The sequence below is a fragment of the Dendrobates tinctorius genome, unplaced genomic scaffold (assembly GCF_039654945.1).
Source record: "Dendrobates tinctorius isolate UK_male_01 unplaced genomic scaffold, ASM3965494v1 ptg000008l, whole genome shotgun sequence".
Taxonomy (NCBI): Eukaryota; Metazoa; Chordata; class Amphibia; order Anura; family Dendrobatidae; genus Dendrobates; species Dendrobates tinctorius.
Window position 1 is genome coordinate 66,526,106 of NW_027361676.1, and position 13,408 is coordinate 66,539,513.

The window sequence follows — 13,408 nt, forward strand, 5'->3', positions numbered from 1 at the left end:
CTGTTCAGTGCCAGGGATTGTACATAGAGCGCTGTGTTTTATACACATGGATGGACCGTCTGCTTGTCTGCTCCACAGAAATCCAGGAAACATTTCTGCTGATTGATGACCTGTTCTGATCCAGACTTTGCATGCAAAGACAGTCAGTAACTTTGCAGGCCCCATCAAAATGGCTGCTCACTGTGCTCCTAAGGCCGGAGTCACACTAGCGATTAAAACGGTCGAAGGGAGGGGGGGGGGGGGGGGGGGGGAAAAAAAAAAAAAAAAAATATATCGCATTGCATTCGAACCCATGTTATTCTATGGGGCAGCTCACATCATGCAATTTTTTATCGCATCCGATCCTCGGACCGAGACAATCGCAGCATGCTGCGATTGTCACCGATTTTCGGATCGGATTCCCCAATGCAAGTCTATGGATGCGATAAAAAAACGCATGGAAAAGGCACCAAACGTGTGACTTGCGATTAAATCGCACAACTTCTCCAGGTCTACAGGATAGGGCATCAGGCATTGGCATTGGATGTCAATTTGATGCTTAGATGCGATTAAAATTGGTTCCTTGCCGGAAAATGGGATGACAGACGGATATCTGGCCAAGAATTCTTTGTGCGATTTCGTACCGTTAAAATGGGACCGATTTTTTAATGGTTGTGTGTGACTCCAGCCTAAATGTCCTCTTCTCTTTTCCCTTAGCAAACACCCAGAAGGGGAGGGGAGGAGTGACATCACACCCATGTCAGCAGATTCCACCCATAATTACTGCAGGGCAGTAATGTGAGCTAGTTGTACACTAGGTTTTTGTGCCAAATTTCAGTAGCTGCTCCCCCTAGTGTTAACAAGTGGAAATGCCAAATTTTTTTAAATTATTTTTCATATTTTACAAAATTAAAAACAAATGTTTACATTTTCTTAAAAAAATTAACATTAATTCTTCACATTTTTTCAATTACTGGAAAAAAAAAAAAAAATTTTGGATGGCACCTTCCCTTTAAGGCCAAATTCAGACAGGTAGCGCCTATATACAGCAGACAAGCAGGATCCGCCATACATGACAGGTGACATCACCTAACAATGGCATTTGCCCAGGGCAGGGGATAGGCAGACATGCGGCTTGTATACAGTCACCGCCTGTCTATAGCAGCTTACATTCATGCGACTGCTGAAAAGAACGGGAAATGTGGCTGAACGTTGGGCTTCATGGACTGGGGGGGGGGGGGGGGGGCGAAAATGAGCTAAAACAATAGGCCATTTTCCGATGACCCTGTCTCTTTAGGCTGCATTCACACGTTTTTTGGGGCTACGATCGCTGCAGAGACGCCTCATTAACCATTACTTCTCTGGGCACCTCCAGTACACACTATTAGGCGACCAGTTGGATATATAAAAAAAATAAATAAAAACTGTACATTTATAAACTACTTTTAAAAAATGTCGCCCCTTCCTCCAACGCCCCATGTTCATAAATGGCTATTGTCGGATAATATAAGCACTTTAACTTAAAGAAACAGTTTGCAATATTAATATTTTTCTTTGCTTACATCTCTTTGCTATAGAGACAGCAGATCGTGCCAAATGCTTACAGGCTCTTATCGATTCAGCTTTTAAGCCCTGTCCTAATACCGGCAAGGATCGCTAGAAAGCACTGTTATATCCTAATCCCAACGCTTAAAAAGTAGCCATCAGCAGTGGTCAGTCTCCAAGGCAACACACTAAACAAGAGTAAGGCTGTGTGCACACGTCCGGAATTCCCACGGATTTTATGCGTTTTTTCGCCGCAAAAACGCATAAAATAAGCAACCCATTGAATTCAATGGCATTCCGCACATGCTGTGCTAATGCTGCGGATTTTTCCACTGCAGAATCGCATCGCAGAAAAATACGCAGCATGCTCATTAATTTGCGGAATTGCGGGAATTCCGCACACATAGGAATGCATTGTTCCGCTTACTTTCCGAATGTGGCTATGGCCACCATGCGCAAAATAAGCTGAAAATGTGCAGGTGGTACCCAAGGTCTGGGTGCCATATCCTTGTAAAGTTGAAATAAAAAAAAATGGTGTTATTCTCACCTTCCGGCGTCCCACGCAGCGTCCCCAGGCATCTTCCGGTCCCAGTGATGCCTTGCGACAATGACCCGAGATGACGTAGCGGTCTCGCGATACCGTAGTGGTTTTGCGAGACCGCTACGTCAAAGGTCATTGTCCCAAGGCATCACTGGGAATGGGACTTGCCGGAAGCATCGCGAGGATTGGGGATGCTATGTGGGATGGCGGAAAGTGAAAATAAAAATAATTTTAAAAAAATGGTGTTAACATTCTTTTACTACTGATGCCGCATAGGCAGCCTCAATAGTAAAAAGTTGGTCACACTTGTCATACACTATGTTTGACGAGTGTGACCAACCTGTCAATCAGTTTCGCCAATTACGCATGCAGAATTCTAGCGTATTTCCTGCGGCAATTCCGCAACGTGTGCACATAGCCTAAAGCTTTAAAAAAAATTGACTGGAAGTTTTAAATATACAATAAACCACGAAAGGTCTTGCTTTATAAACACTATCCGACAATTTCCATCTGTGAAAATGGACTATCCCTTTATAAAAAAATCTGTCAGCAGGTTATTGCCATTTAATCTGAGAGCAGCCCGATGTAGGGGAAGAGACACTAATTCCAGCAATGTGTCACACACTGGAGTAAGTGTTTCAATAAAATCAGTGTTTTATCAGTAGGATATTATTGCTAGAGGGCTAGATGTCTTGTATCAGGCAGTCCTCCTGCTCTGTATAACCTCACCCCAGCACTGTGGCAGCTCGGTGTACACTATGCATAGGCAGAAAGCTGCCAATCATTGGTATGGGAGGGGGGAGAATATAAAGCTGAGCATTCAGAGAGCTGCAGGAGCAACAAAAAAGGCATTTTATCAAAACTGCAGCAAGCAGCCCAGTAAGTGATGCATCACTGGAATCAGGGTCCCTGTCCCTATATCATGCTGATCACAGATTACATGGCAACAGCCTGCTGACAGATTCCCTTAATCTGCTCCCATTTTTCAAGGCAGATGAAACTAATTGCACAATTTCCCCCGTATAACCTATGTGATGAGGAGAAAAGGTGCCTCCACGTTACTAACGTTAGGTGACACACAATGCAGTGCACTTACTTGAGAACTTGGATCTTTACTTCTCTGAGCAGATAAAAAGGCAACAGCCATAAAATATTCACACCACTCCAAGTAATCTTCACGCTTCTTACACATCGCATCACCTGGCTGCCTAGAAAGCGAAATGCAGATTGGGAAGAGTGCAACGAACCTTAAGAATCAGCAGAGTAAACCGAGGAAATATTGATAGCTGTCAATCCTTCCCCGGTCAGCGTCTGGCTCCCAGGACACTCCATTCATTAGATCCCAAAGCACTAATGATCAGATTTACATAATGCATGCCGGCAGGGATTCTGGGTAGAGACAAGCTTAGATAGATGCAGCACATAGAGCCCTGGCCAGCACCGGTGACGGCAGCCCTGCCGGGAGAGGTTACCGGACCATGATTCCATGGCACTAGATGGGCAGGCGGGCGCCAGAGCTGTCAAGTTTCACATGTCTTCATATACATCAGGGTTTGTGCGATCAAAGCCACAAATGACAACTATTAGGAGTTTGTGCATTGTTTTATACACTTATATTACAATAAGTAATCATCGCCCTGACAGCTAGCAGAAATGAGAAACAGGATCTGTGCCATCCGCAAGGCAAGTGTTCTGCTCATGGCAGCGCAGCGGAGATCTCACCCTTACCGCAGGCCTCCTTCACACGTCAGATTCATGGTGTCAGCACAGACGCGATGTCTGCAGATCCCCTGACCTAAACGTGTGTCCGAGTCAGGAGACCCACAGCCGTCCAGTCATCCCACAAGTCACATGTGTGAAAGCGACCCAATCCATTATCTACAGCACCAAGCCATGGTAGATTACACACTATACACACCGTGCAGCATTTTTCCACATTTCCCTACAACTTTCGCAAGGCAAGAAGGTTTCCAAAACTAGCAAAGTGAATGAACTAAAGAGAAATCTAAATCAAAAGTTGGTGTGATCGACCTTCACAACAGCAGCAATTCTAGGTCCAATGACACAAAGTAAGGGATTTGGTAGGATTATAGTCAGGTGTATCCGTAACCATTTATACCAAATACATGATGGGGAGGTGTCCGATTGGCTCCAAATTTATTCTGCAGCAGAACAACTACCACAAATATACAGCAAATGTCAATATGAATTGCTCAGGGGAGAGAAGAGCAAGGAGTGCCAACAGTGATGAATTGCACCCCAAAAAGCCCATCAGCGAGGGAATACATGGAGACAGAAGGATTTGCACATAGAAGATCTGTGGTCAGTTCTCCAAGAGGTTTGGAACAACCTGCCGGCCGAGTTCTTTCAAGAACTATCACCCCATTTTATACTTGGATTTGCACCTGTATTTGGTCTGTCTTTGTGCCTTCTTGGTTTGCACCCAATTCATTATTCTATTTGAATCTTTTATGTGCTCGCCTGTTTCTTTTTTGCTTTGTGGATGGAATTTCGTAATTCCTAATCTTCTAGCCCAACTCATCAATTGTGACCATTTAAAAAAATGTTACAAAATTTGGCGCAGTTCTACTCCTGTTCTTATCCCGGTGTATTGTTTTGTTTTCAAGTTTTGACTACTTTCTTGTGTCTTCCCTGTGGGTTTTTGTCTTCCTCTAGAACATATCAGGTTTTACTGGAGGCTGAAATCAATAGACTTAAATGGGTATTCCAATCTCCAAGATCCTATCCCAATATATTCATTTTTGGCAACAGTGGCGCGCCAGCCATGTGCTGTGCAGTCTCAGGTATATCGATGACATACTAATATTGTGGGACGGGACGGTGCAGCAGCCAGGGGAGTTTATGGATCAACTTAACATGAACTTCCGCAATATCAGACAGACATAGTTACAACTATAAAAAAAACGGTAATTAGACCTACCGGTAATTGTGTTTCCAGGAAGCCATCCTGACAGCACGCTGGAGGACGTCCTTCTTATCCACAGTGGGACAGGAAGCCACGAGAGTTCAAAAGGACCCTCCCCTGACCACCCTTCAGTGTTTTCTCAAAGTAACACATCTGGATGGATACAAGAAGATTTTTATTTAACAAAATTTCCACATACACGTTACATCACAATAGTACGGATGAATATTCTAGGGAGGGAACTAATAGTGCTGTCAGGATGGCTTCCTGGAAACACAATCACCGGTAGGTCTAATTACCGTTTTCCAGGTCACCACCTGACAGCACGCTGGAGTAGTACCAAAGGAGACTGGTCCTAGGGTAGGACTACCGCATGGAGTACCTTTCTGCCGAATGCTGATTGTGCGGATACCACATCTAATTTATAATGTTTAGAGAAGGTACTGAGACTGGACCAGGACGCGGCTCTGCAGATCTGCTCTGCCGAGGCTCCCCCCCTCTCTGGCCATGGCCCTAGTTGAGTGTGCTTTAAGGTTCCCGGGGGGATTCTGCCCCTGTGTCCTATAGGCTAGACTAATTGTGGATTTAATCCATCTTGCAATTGTGGACTTAAGACGCATTTCTTCCTGTATTCGGACCACTATATTGAATGAAGAGATTATTATCTTTCCTCCAAGGCCTGGTTGCGTCTAGGTACCCGAGTACTGACTCCTTGACGTCTAGGTTATGGTAGGCGCTCTCTTTCCTATTCTTAGGGAACTGACAGAATGAAGGGAGCACTACCTCCTGATTCATGTTTGAATCTGAGACAACCTTTGGAAGGAAAGCCGGGTCAAGTCTTAAGATTAATCTATCGTCAAACACCTGTAGATAAGGGTCCTGGATAGACAGGGCCTGAAGTTCTCCTAGCCTCTCTGCTGACGTGATCGCTACCAGAAATGCCGTTCTGATCGAGAGATTACCAATCCCTATGTCTGCCACTAGCTGGAATGGGTTTTTACATAGTGCATTGAGGACTAGGTTAAGATCCCAGGGGGGAACTGACTTCCTTATTAAGGGCCTCAGCCTCTGAACTGCCCTGGAGAACCGGGCTACCCAAGGGTGTGCTGACAGGGTGCAGTCATAGAACACACTAAGGGCCACGATCTGTACTCTTAGCGTACTGGGTCTAAGACCTTTTTTGAACCCTGCCTGCAAGAAGTCCAGAATTTTTGGGATATTGGGGTGGTCAGTCTCAACTGTCGTCTCTCCACAGAAGCTGCAGAATCTTTTCCAGATCTTGTTATATATTGCAGCGGTTACCGGTTTCCTACTCGCCTGCAGGGTAGAGATGACGTCGTCTGAGAGGTCCTTTGATTTTAAGACCTGCCGCTCAGGATCCAGGCCGACAATTGGAGTGCTTCTGGTGCCAAACCGGACCCTGGTGGAGGAGGTCCCTTCTTTCTGGTAGAAGAATGGGTTCTTCCTCTGCCATCTTCCCCAGCAAGGGGAACCAACTTCTTTTCGGCCAGAATGGCACTATTAGTATGACTCTGGCTCTGTTTTCGCTGATTTTCCTGAGAGTTCGCGATATGAGAGCGAGAGGTGGGAAGGCGTATAACAGGCCCTTGCTCCATGATTGTGATAGAGCGTCGATTCCTGCTGGGTTCCCCAGAGGGTTCAGAGAGTAGAAGGTCTTGACCTTTGTGTTCTGCTTGACTGCGAACAGGTCTATCTCCGATGCTCCCCACTGGCTGCATAGGTTTTTGAATACCTCGCTGTTCAGCTCCCATTCCGCTGCGACAACTCTTCTTCTGCTGAGAAAGTCTGCCACTGTTTTTTTTTTTTTTTTCGCCCTCTAGGTGCACTGCTGAGATCGAGAGGGTGTTCTTTTCTGCCCATCTGAAGATCTGTTCGGCTAGGCGTTGCAGTCCTGGGTGTCTTGGACCGCCTTTTTGACGCAGGAAAGCTACTGTCGTGGTATTGTCCGATAGTACCTTGACGTGCCTGTTCCTCACTAGTGACTGGGCGGACGATAGTACCTTCCATACCGCATGAAGCTCTCTGAAGTTGGAGGACTCCTTGCTGTCCTCTCGACCCCATCGTCCCTGGTAGTATCTTCCCTGGACGTGTCCGCCCCAACCTTGCTGACTTGCGTCTGTGGTGACTATGACCTCTGGGGACTGGATCCATGAGACGCCGGTGCGTAGATTCTTCGGAATGGTCCACCACATCAGGGAATTCCTGACTCGGTGAGACAATCGGATCTTCTTGTCTAACGAGCTCTGCCTTCTGTCCCAGGAAGACAGAACTGCCCGTTGTAGATCTCGAGAGTGGAACTGGCTTCACCTGACACAGGGAATACAGGATGTCATTAGGCCCAGAATCTTCATGGCCTCTCTGATAGAGACCTGTTTTGCGAACTGGCGAACCATTTCCCTCGTGCTGGTCTGTTTTACCTCCGTAAGGTAAGACATTCTTTCCTCCGAGTCCAGCATTACTCCCAGGAATTTTATTTTTGACTTGGGTATTAGATCTGATTTTTGCCAGTTTATAATCCAACCCAAGCTCTGCAGCGTGGAAATCAAAGACTGACAGTCGAGTCTGAGCCTGGCCACTGAATCTGCTAAGATGAGGAAATCGTCTAGGTAAGGGACCACCGTAATATTTCTGATTCTTAGGTAGGCAACTACCTCTACCATCAGCTTCTTAAAGACCCTTAGAGCTGAAGCTAGCCCGAAGGGGAGGCAGCGGAACTGGAAATGATAGATTCTTCCCTCTTTCCTGACTGCATACCTGAGATATCTCTGATGGTCTGGGTGGATGGGAACATGGTAATATGCACTCTTTAAATCTAAAGTACACATTACCGCCCCCCCTGCCTAGGAGAGGAATCGTGGATTTTATTGATTCCATCTTGAACCTTTTGTATCTTAGCCACCTGTTTAGGGGTTTGAGATTTATTATAGTTCTGGACTCTCCTGACGGCTTTCTTATTGAGAAAAGGCTTGAGTAGTGCCCTCTGCCTTCCTCTCGCGCGGGTACTGGGATAACTGCGGCCGTTGTTAGGTGGTCCTGAATGTCCAGCCACATGGGGGAGGCAGAATGGAGATGAGAGTTGGTTATCAGAAATCGGTCTGGAGGGAGGGAGTCGAACTCTATCCTGTACCCCTGCGAGATCACCTGTAGCACCCAGGGGCTGCTGGAAATTTTCTGCCATCCCTCTAGGAACCCTAGCAATCATCCCCCTACTCTGGTGGCGTCATTTCCTTCGGGAGTTTGACCCAGAGAAGATGGAGTCATTATTTCTACCCCTGCTCTCTCCCCCTTTGGGGTAGCTCCATCTTCCAGTTTTCCCTTCCCTCTGTAGTCCGTCCTTTGGTTAAAACGGGGTCTACGAAAGGGCTGATATTTTTTGCGTTTCTCTTCCGGGAACCCTTTTTTCTCATCAGAGCTTTCTCCAAAATATCATCGAGCACCGGCCCGAAGACTTTGCCTCCTGAAAAAGGGATTGAGCAGAGCTTATTTTTGGATTGAACATCCCCCGACCAGCTCTTTAGCCAGATGGCTCTTCTGGCCGCGTTGGTCAGGGACTGATTCCTGGCCGTAAATCTGACTGTTTCCGCTGAAGCGTCAGCTAGAAACCCAGTGGCTAACTTTAACAAGGGAAGGGATTTTAGGATAGTCTCCCTTGGGGTTCTATCTGTAAGGTGCTCCTCTAAGTCATCTATCCACAGGTGCATTGATCGTGCTACAGACGTTGCTGCGATATATGCCCGTATGACCGCGGCTGGACTTTCCCAGGCTCTCTTTAAGAGGCAGTCTGCCTTCCGGTCCATGGGCTCCTTCAAATTGGAGGAGTCCTCAAAGGGAATTACCGTCTTTTTAGACACTTTTGCAACCGGGATATCTATTTTTGGGATTTCCTCCCAGACCTTGACCTTCTCTGGGTCAAATGGCAGTCGAAGTTTAAAGTCTCTAGGGACAGTAAGTCTCTTCTCTGCCTCTTCCCATTCCTCCAATATCATTGCTCGTATATGCATATTTACTGGGAAGACCATCGAGGTTTGCGACCGCAGTCCCCCAAACATCTCGTCCTGTACTGATAGAGTCTCTGGGGGTTCCTCGACCTGCATAGTGTCTTACAGCACCTAACAGTTCGTCCGTATCCCCTGATGTAAAGAGGCACCTCTCTCCTCCTCGTCTAGCCCTGATTCAGACGGGTCACCTTCCGACGAGGAGTCCGACTCCCTTGACCTTGGAGTCGAGAGCCCCTCAGGGGAAGCGGCTCCATCCACCCACCAGCAGCGCTACACTGGGTCTGCTGAGGGACCCTCAGGTGGGTGTCAGCCTGCAGAATTCTTGAGGCGGGCAGGGAAAGGCTGGGCCCCCCCGATCCTCACCATCTGCTCAGAACGGTCAGATCTCTCGTCGTTCCCATCCGCAGTGGGACAGGAAAAAACACTGAAGGGTGGTGAGGGGAGGGTCCTTTTGAACTCTCGTGGTTTCCTGTCCCACTGTGGATAAGAAGGACGCCCTCCAGCGTGCTGTCAGGTGGTGACCTGGAAAAATTGATTTCCTGAACATCTCTCTGAAGATAGACGACAATTGGTGTATCCAGATGGATGTCTACAGGAAACTCACGTCTGTCAATGCGCTAATACGCGCTGATTATGATCACAATCCTCTGGGCCCAGTCTCCCCCCCGTATGCATGGCTCTCTGGGCGCAGTCTCCCCCCCGTATGCATGGCTCTCTGGGCGCAGTCTCCCCCCCGTATGCATGGCTCTCTGGGCGCAGTCTCCCCCCCGTATGCATGGCTCTCTGGGCGCAGTCTCCCCCCCGTATGCATGGCTCTCTGGGCGCAGTCTCCCCCCCGTATGCATGGCTCTCTGGGCGCAGTCTCCCCCCCGTATGCATGGCTCTCTGGGCGCAGTCTCCCCCCCGTATGCATGGCTCTCTGGGCGCAGTCTCCCCCCCGTATGCATGGCTCTCTGGGCGCAGTCTCCCCCCCGTATGCATGGCTCTCTGGGCGCAGTCTCCCCCCCGTATGCATGGCTCTCTGGGCGCAGTCCCCCCCCGTATGCATGGCTCTCTGGGCGCAGTCCCCCCCCGTATGCATGGCTCTCTGGGCGCAGTCCCCCCCGTATGCATGGCTCTCTGGGCGCAGTCCCCCCCCCCCCCCCGAAGGCTCATCCGAGTTCTCTGTGTCACGCGGTCCCTGCATGTGTAAGTTGTTTACCTCCTGCCGGCATGCTTCTTCCGGTGCGAGGGTTCACTAAGGTCATGAATATGGAGTGGCGTGGCATCCATATTCATTACTGTAATGAGCGATACCACAAGAAGCATGCCGGTGCCAGAGATCATCGGCGCTTCAGGCACCGCTGGAGCCAGAGGAGGCGAGTATAATGTCATCGAGGGAGGGGGAGGAGGGATGGACCGACCCAGACAAAAAGAAAAAACATTGCTCAGGTGCCGCCCACCCACAGAGTCCCGCCCTAGGCATGGGCCCAAGAGTGCCCGTGGGCGTGACGGCGTCTAGCGACGGGGCACAGAGGTGGGCGTGACGGCGTCTAGCGACGGGGCACAGAGGTGGGCGTGACGGCGTCTAGCGACGGGGCACAGAGGTGGGCGTGACGGCGTCTAGCGACGGGGCACAGAGGTGGGCGTGACGGCGTCTAGCGACGGGGCACAAAGGTGGGCGTGACGGCGTCTAGCGACGGGGCACAGGTGCAGAGGTGGGCGTGACGGCGTCTAGCGACGGGGCACAGGTGCAGAGGTGGGAGTGACGGCGTCTAGCGACGGGGCACAGGTGCAGAGGTGGGAGTGACGGCGTCTAGCGACGGGGCACAGGTGCAGAGGTGGGAGTGACGGCGTCTAGCGACGGGGCACAGGTGCAGAGGTGGGAGTGACGGCGTCTAGCGACGGGGCACAGGTGCAGAGGTGGGAGTGACGGCGTCTAGCGACGGGGCACAGGTGCAGAGGTGGGAGTGACGGCGTCTAGCGACGGGGCACAGGTGCAGAGGTGGGAGTGACGGCGTCTAGCGACGGGGCACAGGTGCAGAGGTGGGAGTGACGGCGTCTAGCGACGGGGCACAGGTGCAGAGGTGGGAGTGACGGCGTCTAGCGACGGGGCACAGGTGCAGAGGTGGGAGTGACGGCGTCTAGCGACGGGGCACAGGTGCAGAGGTGGGAGTGACGGCGTCTAGCGACGGGGCACAGGTGCAGAGGTGGGAGTGACGGCGTCTAGCGACGGGGCACAGGTGCAGAGGTGGGAGTGACGGCGTCTAGCGACGGGGCACAGGTGCAGAGGTGGGAGTGACGGCGTCTAGCGACGGGGCACAGGTGCAGAGGTGGGAGTGACGGCGTCTAGCGACGGGGCACAGGTGCAGAGGTGGGAGTGACGGCGTCTAGCGACGGGGCACAGGTGCAGAGGTGGGAGTGACGGCGTCTAGCGACGGGACACAGGTACAGAGGTGGGAGTGACGGCATCTAATACAGGGCCATAGGTAGAGAGGCGCACGTGACGGCGTCTAGTGACGGGGCACAGGGACAGAGGTGGGAGTGGCGGCGTCTAGTGACGGGGCACAGGTACAGAGGTGGGAGTGGCGGCGTCTAGTGACGGGGCACAGGTACAGAGGTGGGAGTGGCGGCGTCTAGTGACGGGGCACAGGTACAGAGGTGGGAGTGGCGGCGTCTAGTGACGGGGCACAGGTACAGAGGTGGGAGTGGCGGCGTCTAGTGACGGGGCACAGGTACAGAGGTGGGAGTGGCGGCGTCTAGTGACGGGGCACAGGTACAGAGGTGGGAGTGGCGGCGTCTAGTGACGGGGCACAGGTACAGAGGTGGGAGTGGCGGCGTCTAGTGACGGGGCACAGGTACAGAGGTGGGAGTGGCGGCGTCTAGTGACAAGGCGCAGGTACAGAGGTGGGAGGGCCGGCGTCTAGTGACAAGGCGCAGGTACAGAGGTGGGAGGGCCGGCGTCTAGTGACAAGGCGCAGGTACAGAGGTGGGAGGGCCGGCGTCTAGTGACAAGGCACAGGTACAGAGGTGGGAGTGGCGGCGTCTAGTGACAAGGCACAGGTACAGAGGTGGGAGGGCCGGCGTCTAGTGACAAGGCACAGGTACAGAGGTGGGAGTGGCGGCGTCTAGTGTTAGGGCACAGGTACAGAGGTGGGAGTGACGGCGTCTAGTGACAAGGCACAGCCAGGTCTAGCAGTAAGAGTTGAGGAACATTGTACAGTGATGGTGATGGGGCACAGTTGCCGCCTGCACTGCTTATAATTACATAGCATGTCACTGCTTTCTCCGTGTCTGATGTGTTCACAAATTCAGAGGAAGGCTACACAGAGATCGGTAACACTGCCCCCACCCCTCTACCACCCAAGAAACCGCACCAAAATCGCCATGTGTATATCTATCATCATGTAACGTACAGGGCAGTGGCGACGAGGAGCGTGCGCAGCAAAGCCCAGCTCCAAAGCCAGTGATGGCCACACTACACATACCCGCTCATGGTTACGGCGCTGCTCAGATCTCCCGCGTGTAAGTAATGACGTCACAGGGACAGAACGTCCTCACTATATCCCGGTCTATCCTGTGAGTCTAATTGGTTGAACTACTCCACGCCGCTGAACGTAGTTAGCCACGCCTAGTACCGCCCCTCATTTCTGAACCAGACGTGACATATTCACGAGAGTAGTATGCGCATGCGCCCTGGAGATGTTCCGCGCTCACTGACTGTCAGGATGAAACTGACGACGCTGCGCAGTGTGTGTACTGCACAGGGCGTCCGCGGTCTCCAGGGCGACAACCTTGCGTGTAGCCGTAGTTGTACTGTTAGTACCTGTATTATGTAGCGCAGAGAGAATACTGTGCTGTTTACCATTCCATGCTGTGTACTATACTGTGCTCTGTGCTGTTTACCATTCCCTGCTGTGTATTATACTGTGCTCTGTGCTGTTTACCATTCCCTGCTGTGTACTATACTGTGCTCTGTGCTGTTTACCATTCCCTGCTGTGTACTATACTGTGCTCTGTGCTGTTTACCATTCCCTGCTGTGTACTATACTGTGCTCTGTGCTGTTTACCATTCCCTGCTGTGTACTATACTGTGCTCTGTGCTGTTTACTATTCCCTGCTGTGTACTATACTGTGCTCTGTTCTGTTTACTATTCCCTGCTCTGTACTATACTGTGCTCTGTGCTGTTTACCATTCCCTGCTCTGTACTATACTGTGCTCTGTGCTGTTTACCATTCCATGCTGTGTACTATACTGTGCTCTGTGCTGTTTACCATTCCATGCTGTGTACTATACTGTGCTCTGTGCTGTTTACTATTCCCTGCTCTGTACTATACTGTGCTCTGTGCTGTTTACCATTCCCTGCTGTGTACTATACTGTGCTCTGTGCTGTTTACCATTCCCTGCTCTGTACTATA

General features: G+C 50.7%; 1 protein-coding gene across 2 annotated transcripts in view; it reads right to left on the minus strand.

Moving 5' to 3' along the window:
• DCTD (dCMP deaminase) overlaps positions 1 to 12,623 on the minus strand; it is a 48,648-nt gene extending 36,025 nt beyond the window's left edge. The window contains exons 1-3 of one of the 2 annotated variants that reach the window (XM_073577963.1): positions 12,478 to 12,597; positions 5,007 to 5,144; positions 3,162 to 3,273 (exon numbers count right to left, since the gene is read on the minus strand). In XM_073577963.1, coding sequence (XP_073434064.1) covers positions 3,162 to 3,273; positions 5,007 to 5,032 — 138 coding nt within the window. In that variant the 5' untranslated portion in view covers positions 5,033 to 5,144; positions 12,478 to 12,597. Of the gene's footprint in view, positions 1 to 3,161; positions 3,274 to 5,006; positions 5,145 to 12,477 lie in introns of both variants that reach the window. The other variant, XM_073577971.1, reaches the window with a different exon arrangement.
• Positions 12,624 to 13,408: the final 785 nt, after the last annotated feature.